General features: G+C 39.6%; 1 protein-coding gene across 3 annotated transcripts in view; it reads left to right on the top strand.

The window, feature by feature from the left end:
* The window catches only part of mtbp (MDM2 binding protein), a 45,969-nt gene extending 37,259 nt beyond the window's left edge, over positions 1 to 8,710 (top strand). The window contains exons 15-24 of one of the 3 annotated variants that reach the window (XM_026184845.2): positions 1,393 to 1,486; positions 1,580 to 1,738; positions 2,225 to 2,320; positions 2,423 to 2,686; positions 2,799 to 2,956; positions 4,188 to 4,300; positions 6,546 to 6,659; positions 7,980 to 8,045; positions 8,123 to 8,178; positions 8,364 to 8,710. In XM_026184845.2, the coding sequence (XP_026040630.2) occupies positions 1,393 to 1,486; positions 1,580 to 1,738; positions 2,225 to 2,320; positions 2,423 to 2,686; positions 2,799 to 2,956; positions 4,188 to 4,300; positions 6,546 to 6,659; positions 7,980 to 8,045; positions 8,123 to 8,161 (1,103 nt within the window). In that variant the 3' untranslated portion in view covers positions 8,162 to 8,178; positions 8,364 to 8,710. Of the gene's footprint in view, positions 1 to 1,392; positions 1,487 to 1,579; positions 1,739 to 2,224; positions 2,321 to 2,422; positions 2,687 to 2,798; positions 2,957 to 4,187; positions 4,301 to 4,932; positions 5,115 to 6,545; positions 6,660 to 7,979; positions 8,046 to 8,122; positions 8,179 to 8,363 lie in introns of those variants that run through there. The other 2 variants (XM_026184846.2, XM_080307775.1) reach the window with 2 other exon arrangements.
* Positions 8,711 to 9,377: the final 667 nt, after the last annotated feature.

The raw sequence follows: 9,377 nt of genomic DNA on the forward strand, positions 1-9,377 counted from the left end.
CCCCCACCCCTGCTTTAGTGGTCCTGGGCATTGCACAGACATAATCTTGAATTTTGTTAAGTGGAACCAGGAAGGTTCAGAATCACAAGAGATGATATGGTGGTGGTGTAGACAGTCTTAAGTGCAATTCACTCTGTTTTGCTTGTGATCCTTATTTTTTGGGGATAGGAATGTCCTTTCCTTCAATCCATTAGATACGTCTGCTCTGTTTGTGTGTCTACATCGCCTAAAGGAGTGAATGACTTTGTGTGGGTTGTCAAAGTGCTACCAGAAGGCTTAGGTTTATACATACAACACACTTAGGCTATCACTTTGCATGAAACACCCGTATCTCGTCAGAGAACCTGCTGTATCCACATGTATCACATTTCTGTCCGTCTTGATATAACATGCAGTCCTGTCCGCACAGAAAAAAGCTGAGCTGCTTTTATTTTGGATCCTCAGAACTGATCTGTTCCGAGACCCGACTGCCAAGAGTTTAGTGTGTTAACTAGCATCAAATGAAAGTTTACTTATCATATCCAGTCCATTGTGTATTTAGTGACAAAGGGCACTGTAGGTTTAATTATTAATGTTGTAAAAGCTGATGATTTTGGAGAACGCTTATGTTATGTAGTTAGTTCATCTAATATACCCTTTATTAGGTTAATGCAAACATCTAATCAGTGGCAGCAATTCACTGCAGTCATGCACTAAGCAAAACATACAGGTCAAGATAAACTGATGACGTTTAAACTGAGCATCAGAATGAGGGGGAAAGGTGATTTAAGTGACTTTGAAAGCGGTATTAGTTGGTGTCCGATAGGCTGGTCTGAGTATTTCTGAATCGCTGACATGCTCGGATTTTCCAACACAAACATTTGCATCATGTATGTGTAGCTGATAAACTTGCAGTAACTGTCTGGTCTGTGAGGAATGTTTCCAGCACCTTGTTGAATCTATGCCAGGAAGAATTAAAGCATTTCTGAAAGCAAAAGGGAGTCCAACCCCATTCTAGCATCCTAATACCTGATAAAGTGGCTGGTGAGTGTATAAACGCCTGTGTAATGTTACTGATTTGTTTTTTCCTGCAACGCCAACTTTATTCTCTATTAAGAGCAGTGAATGCTCATTCATCAACATTTGAAAGTGATGGATAATGCCTGCTTCTTACTACTGTGTGCTCTCACTTCTGGGTTGAGCAGAGACAAACACTTCTATAGCATCTGATTCCAAGTCTAGCAGCTGACCTCTATTCAAATCTTGCTGGTAAAGTAGGAGAAGCGTGTACCTTTGTGTCCATTATTGTGTGCCATAAAACCACTCTTAAAAATAATCTTAAAACGCCTCCCTAATGATGGATGTTTTCAATTGAATTGATGTAAACAGGATGGCTTGTTGTGTTCGTTTTAGGTTTTCAGATCATTTCTCAGCTGCCGTCTGACTGGCCTGAGAGAAGTGTCCTGCACAATGTGGAAAACTTGCAGAAGAGACGCCAGAAGAGAAGGTATAAGGGATGGGATCTCCGTATATGGCTCACTCTGAACTGTTAAAATGTCTGATCTTCTCATTTTATTATGTTCTGTTGACTGTGCCTTAGATTTGGTCTGTTAGGTCCAGGCTCTAGTGACAGTCTGCTGGGTCCTAAAGATGGCCAGAGAGGCTCTTCTACTTTACTTGATGCCAAAGAACTTCTGAAACACTTCACGTCTGATGGTCTGCCTGCGGGGGAGCTACAGCCGCTGGCCATTAACAGAGGGTGGGATCATTTTTCAGATTTCAAATAGCACCTCACCAGTTTCACTGCACTAAGCTGTTAAATTCATAAATATGAACACACTATAGTTTTTGTTTCTTTGGCAGATTTTCAGATTTACAGCTGAAACACATACACGCACTGTAGCCTGGCATCTGCTCCAGTTATATGTATTTATTCCTGGGATGGATCTACATGACACACACTAAACGAAGCCATAATTAGGATTTGATTATAATCATTAACCTTCTACAGTGAGCTTACAACCCTTGGAGGAAGATTATTGAGCTGAGTTAAAAAATACTGGAGCAGTAAGGAGTTAGTGTTAATAAAGGCTGTCAGACCAAACTCTGTGTGTAGAGAGGCAGACTTGTTCATGTGGTTTAATGAAGACGATATTAAATTGAGAAGCAAGACAAATAACAGTTTATCTCTCTTTTTGTCTTTCTGACTATGACTTGCATTCATGCTCTTTGCTTTTTTTTCCAGTAACAATGCCTTCCAGTTGTCACAAGACCTTTCTCCCAGGAGAGTCAGCAAACTGCCTTTCAGCAAAGCCTCAGCCTCCCATTATCACGGCATAGAGTAAGTTTCTCTAAAGTATATTGACTGTTCAGCTATTTTAAAACTGTGAACGCTTCTTTTTATGAGATTTACTTTTTATAAATAATTTTTTTCTTCGTGTAGGTTCTGTCTGGATAACCAGCGGTCTTTAGATCGAGACCAGGCCTTTGTACGGCTCCAATCTCGTCTGATTCGGTATGAGACCCAAACCACCTGCTCCAAGGAACCGTGCGCCCTCCCCTTTGCCCTCAGCCCCGCTCCCTCACCAGCTGTGATGTCAGAACCAGGAAGCGTGCCTGATGGCGAGACTCTGCAGAACAATGATGTAGCACGACTCAAGCGCAGGTCCTGGGAAGCAGACATTGTTGGAGGCTATCCTCACAAGAGGTATGATGATATATGTCCCTCCTGGTTTGCAGCTACGTGGTGATATTATAAAATTAAGGATGGATGGCGAGGAGCTTTAAAGAGTTTTTATCCATCTGTCTGATTGATCCAGGCTGGCAAAGTCCGAGAGCAGTGACTCCCTCTGTTCTCAGAGTAGCAGCAGCAGCGGGACACATCCTGCCATTAGGTCTCTACGACGACAACCAAGCAGGTCGCAGTCCACCTCCTCTGTAAACAGTTCCTCCTCTTCAGCCACAAGACCGACATCAGGTAAAGCGAAAAAAGTGACTCTCGCATGGGAGGGAACACTTGGGACTGTGTTAGGATCAGATGAGTCGGTTAAATTAACATTCAGTGTCGCCTACTAATCGGAAGGTCGGTGGTTTGATCTCTGGCTTCTCCAACCTGCGTGCTTTTCCCAGTATTCTTGGCCAAGATCCTGAACCCTGAGTTGCCCCTGATGGAATATGCGTTTAAATATGCTTAGCCATAGGAAAAAAGCACTTGTATGAAGGAGACTAACAAGAAAACACTTTGTGTTATATAAGTACCAGTCCATTTATGTTAATATTAGCAGTGTTGGTCTTGCTCATGGAAAGAAGATCCGGCTAAAAGTGACCACACCTGTAAAAGATCTTAACTTTTTAGATCTAATGTTATCTAAGACTTATTGGCCCAGCAAACTTACATGGCTGTTTAAACTTTTTTCTAACCTGTGCTTTGGTTACTGTTGGATAATGTTATTGTGGGAATTATACATAGCTGTAAAGGTGGGTTAATGTGGTAGGGCTCTAGCAAATTAATAGAATTAATAGAATCAGTTTATTTACTGTGCTGTATGGTAGCACTTCATCTTTATTATCTATGTGCATACTTGTTTCTTTCATTCACTTTATAGTTTTGTATTTTCTAATTGGTTTTGTTTTTATTTCATTTGATTTTATTGCTCGAAAATGTTAAGTTTTAGTGTAGTTTTTGATAGTTTGTGTTAATTTTAGTTTTTGTAATTATTATTTAAGTTATTATGTTTTATTAGTATGCGAAGGGCATACGTCAGAGACCAAATATAGGAACATCAGTACAGGTGATACAATAAAAACACAGAGGTTCTTAAAAGCAGTTGACTCACAGTGTTGTAGACGTCCAAGGTTTTAATAAACACATCCATCAATGCCTCATCAGGTAAGCTGTAATAAAAGTTTTAGTAAACTAAGAGATACCAAAACTAAGGATATTTCCTGTATATTTTTATTTTCTTTAGGTTCACAAAATCGCTTATTAATTTTAATTTTTTTTCACAAGTCAAATTTTCTTTGCAGTTAATTAAATAAATTTTTTAACATATAGTTTAAGTTAACTATATTGGTTCAACAGGTTCCTATACCTGTTGTTCTTTGTTATTGACTTATTTCCTCTATTTTATTTTCACTATATGACTTTTACTGTGTTGACTTTAGTGCCTTATTGTTTAATAATTTCTCTTATTTGCACTTCTTTTCAGGCTTGGCGACTCTCGCTTGTGTTGACAGACCTAAATGTCAACAGCAGAAGACGCATCAAGGACACAGCGAGGACAAACTTGCCAAAGAGTCACGCTCCCAGAAACATAACAGGGTGAGAGGATTTGTGCATCTTATTTTTATTCTTATAAAACAATAAAATATATATTTACTTTTACATTTTTTTAAACAGAATATTTCTTAAAGCATTTGTGCTAATAATGATGACAAAAAAATGATGTAACCCAGACAGAAAATGTAACCATAGACTTGTTTGTGCATTTCAAATCAAATCAAATCAAATCAAATCACTTTTTATTGTCACATCACATGTGCAGGCACACTGGCACAGCACATGCGAGTGAAATTCTTGTGTGCGAGCCCCACAAGCAACAGAGATGTGCAAACACAACAACACAAACGAGCAAAATACAAGAATGGCCAACCTGAAACTAATAAATATATGTACCATATATAATAGTGTATGCATTTCTGGATGTGTATACTAAATATTTTCCTACGTGTGTGTGTGTGTGTGTGTGTGTGTGTGTGTGTGTGTGTGTATACACATTTTTACAAATTAAATAGTAAAAAAATAAAATAATAATAATAATAATAATAATAATAATAAAATATATAAAATATACAGAGTTGAATATGTGCAAAACAAGTGGCATTTATATACAGTGTGGAGTGCATAATGTTGAAGTTCCAGTAGTGAAGCTGAGGTGTCTATGACGTGTTCAGCAGTCTGATGGCCTGATGGAAAAAGCTGTCTCTCAGTCTGCTGGTACGGGACCGGATGCTGCAGAACCTCCTTCCTGATGGAAGCAGTCTGAACAGTTTATGGCTGGGGTGACTGGAGTCCTTGATGATCCTCCCCGCTTTCCTCAGGCACCGCTTCCTGTAGATGTCTTGGAGGGAGGGAAGCTCACCTCCAATTATCCGTTCAGAGCACCGCACTACTCGCTGGAGAGCTTTGCAGTTGTAGGCGGTGCTGTTGCCATACCAGGTGGTGATGCATCCAGTGAGGATGCTCTCAATGGCACAGTGATAGAAGGTCCTGAGGATGCGGGGGCTCATGCCGAATCTTTTCAGTCTCCTGAGAAAGAAGAGGCGCTGCTGCGCCTTCTTCACTGTTTTGTTTGTGTGTACTGACCACGTAAGATCCTCAGCCAGGTGTACGCCAAGGAACCGGAAGCTGCTCACTCTCCCCACAGCAGCGCCGTTGATGGTGATGGGGGTGTGTACTTCTCTGCACCTCCGGAAGTCCACTATCAACTCCTTTGTCTTTGCGACGTTGAGGGTGAGATGGTTGTCTTGACACCAGTGGGTCAGGGTCAAGTCTGCTGCCAAGTTTTAATGAGCAGAGCTTACCTTAATAAGCCGCAATTTTCCTGTAATATCGACTCATTTAGCAATAAACCCATTTTTTTTTACTTGTACAAAAATCTTAAGTAAATATGCAATTCGCCTAATTGCCACCTGGCCTACACAGATGGTGATAGATAAACACACGACAAACTGGGAGAGTTTTTCTACTACAGAGGAGAACTGTGCAGCAGCTCTAGCCGAGATAAATGTGTAATATTTTCCATGCAATCATTGTGAATGTGTGGGCTGCATCACAATGTTGCGGCAGAACCACTTTAACAACAATACTGTTATCGTATCACCTGCTGCCTACATTTTCACACACACACAGACACATTTCTCTCTCTCATCTTTTACTTCTATGTGCAGCATGCAGACACCATAACACATTAATGGACACATGCACATATACAATTGAACACCTACCTCTTCCCAGTTTAGTTTGTTCCACCTACAGCAAGCAATCTGACCTTGACTTGTTCTAATTCTGATTACTATGCAAACACACTTATCATCCAAACCCAAGCATAGGAAAGAACAGTTGGTCCTATTGAAAAATAATGATAGCAGTTTATTCAGGACAGAGATTAAAAGCTGTCTTTCTACTCCTCTCGTGAGACTGAATGGTACCAATGATTTCTCACAATAATTTATGGTGTTTACTCAGAACAGTTGTTGTGACAAGATTAAAGGCAGGATCTGTTTGTTTCATTTTTTTTTCTTCATCCTGTCGCAATTAGCGGTGAAATATTTGTATGTTTGCTCCTCCATGCTGCGAATGTAAAATCGTGCGTTTTCATGTAAGGACGTCCCCCAAAGTCGAGACATTTTGACATCCCTCGGTTTTCTAAAAAGGGAGCTGTGCTAAATTTAGTTTCTCTGAACCAGGCTTGCGTTAGGTGGTTAGGGAATAAACAGAACTAGATTTAATGTTTTTGCTTGTACTAATACAAAAGTGTGTCTATCTTGTCTGTCTGTGTCCTCAGATGTTGCAGGAGGTAGTAGCTAAAACACTCAAACACCATGGGATCACTGCTGAGCATGATTGCTTTGAGGCTTGCAGCAAAAGACTGTTTGATATCTCGAAATTTTATCTCAAGGTTTGTCTTTTTACTGCCCTCTCAGAGTCAGTGTTGTGCTTTTGTTTGACACTTTCATTATTTGTATTACTCTATGATTCCAGGACTTGTGTTTTGTTTTGTATCCTTCTGTATCCTTCTTACTATGCCAGCAACTGGAACCTTTAAAAAAAGCCTTTTTTCCCACTACTCACTTTTTAATTTCTTTGTGCTTCCTTGTGTTTCTTAATCATCTGGTTTTGTTTCACAGTGTACTCAGATCCTTTACTTAAATAGCTATAAATCGATGTTAATTTCAAGATTTTCTGCCTTTTTCTAAGACACTACAGGGAACCTAAGTTTACAGTGCTGTGTAAAAGTCTCGAGCTGCCAGTTTTTCTTAAAGCAATAATTCTCCAGGCTTTCAAAGGTTTTCTTTCGCTATTTGGCTGCTTTTTCACTCACTTTCAGTCCAGTGCTTTCTGATGATTTTCAGAGGAATGTTTTTTGTTTGTTAAGCCACTTCACACTGACCTATGAATCATTCAAGCGTCAAAGAAAATCCCCTGACTTGATGGATGAACAAGTGTTGTCTACATATAACAGAAAACTTGACAAAGAATCAATTTTAAATTGTATTTTTAAATACTTTGTTACTAGCAGCCTGTCACAAACACGTAATGTGTTCCCATTTCTTTACTTGAATCTAAAAAAAGAGCAAAATGCCAAAGAGAGCACAGTTTGACAGGCATAAAATATTATTTTTGCACTAACAAGCTGATTCCTAAAGAGCAATTGGCTGAAAATATGGCATATCTCAACATGTCTTACTGTCCTTTAAAAAACCTGAGGAAACTTAGCAAGTGGAGTACAAAAGAAGAGACCTAAAACAGGTTCTCCAAGACATCTCATTAAGAAACAAGAAACGAATCCAGAAAAGACCTAACAGATGCATCTGGCCCTTCAGTTGATCCATCTACTGTTCACTGAAGCCTCATCAGAAATGGTCTCAGTGGAAGGCTGCCTGTCGAGAAAGCCATTCATAACAAAGGGAGAAAAGGCTGAGGTATTCCAAATCACACAAGAACAGGACTGAAAATCAGTGGCAACGGAGTGAAGAATCCAAACTAGACATTTTGGGTCAATTCATCTACAAATATGTACAGAGGAGGTCAGGAGAGAGATCCAAAAGTGAGTGTTTACAGCACAGAGAAAGCTCTGTCATGGTTTGAGGCTACATTTCAGCCAGTGGTGTTGGAGATCCTATCAAAATTAATGGTATTATGAACTCAGAAAAATACAGCTTTTAATCCACCAGCTGGAAATGATCTGATACTGAGCTTTGTTGATGCTTGTTCCCAGGATCTGAAGACATCTCGGGGTCTGCATGATGAGATGAGGAAGGCAGCAAGCAGCAATGTTAAGCAGGTAATGCTACAAACATTAGCGTCTCTCTGGTTTAGTTTTTCAAGTCACACATTTATAATCACATTTTTCTGTTGCAGGTCATTGATTGGGTATTGGAGAAGACCTCAAAACAATAAAGATGATAACAAATCAGGTTGGTTAGAGGAATTTGGCTCAAAACGTCAATTTTCTGTGGTGTCTTTGTTTTTGTTTTTTTTAAACATTCATGACAACATTTGGACTTTCTAAGCCTTTCCAAATTGGTTCTCTAATTGTTACATTAAGTCTGTTTTAATCAACTTAATCCTTTATTTAATTTGGTTTTCCTTCATTTTTCAGGATCCCCTATAGCAGCCTGTCGTTTTAAGCTTTTGTTTGTGCCTGGTTTTGTGCTCATCCACCCTCATATACTCCTGCTGCTCCAGAGCCAAGAACAGAAAAACACTCATATCTACATACACTCTGCTCCTCCTGCCGAGAAGCCCCAAGGGCTTTGGATGCTGGCTTCAGGATGAAGATGTCTTTTCTCTGTAGCAGTTTTCTAACCCCCACTACTTATTTTATTCTAAATTACTGTCGTTGTTAGGTTGTTAATTTGCCTTTATGAATGTACAGATGTTTTTGTTTTGTATTTTCCTGTTTATCACAATAAATGCATGTGGGAGCACTTTAACCCCCAGGAAAGACACTGTGTCTGTGTGAAAACTATACAATAAGCTTTGCAGTTGGTGTTGTCTTCCAAAAACAGATGATGATGATGATGATGATGATGTCCCATTCTGGATGGTAGCTGTTGTGCAGACGATGAAAACAAAGCCAACAGCAGTGCAGCAAAATATGCTTTGCTAATTATAACTGACGGTCCAGCTTGTCGTAGTTTGGTTTGATTTCAAACACATCAGGAACATACTGCTATAATTTCACCATCCTTATAAAGAAAACTACTCACAGCCAGCTTTTCACAACTGGTACCACAATTACTTTTTTCCCCCCAAAGAGAAGCTGACCGCAGGTTTCTGATTCCCAAATTAACATGCAAAACAACTTTTTCTGTGATGATTTTTGTCTGGGTATTACTTTATCTGGTGGAACAAGATGACTATACACTGTTTTATTACTGTGCACGAGAAGCAGACTCCAGCTAGGCCAAATATGGTGTGGAAGGCTCATGTACTGTTACAGAAATAATTTGATCAAGTTGTTTGGACTCAGAGGCACTCTGGTGAAAAGCAAATAGCATATCAGTACCAAATCCTCATGATTTGGGCTAGTTTTGGAGCCAAAGGACCTGAGCACTTTGCAGTTATTGAGTCAACCACGATATCAGGTGGGGTCATGCAACAGGACAATGTT

This window comes from Astatotilapia calliptera, chromosome 11, assembly GCF_964374335.1.
Source record: "Astatotilapia calliptera chromosome 11, fAstCal68.1, whole genome shotgun sequence".
NCBI lineage: Eukaryota > Metazoa > Chordata > Actinopteri > Cichliformes > Cichlidae > Astatotilapia > Astatotilapia calliptera.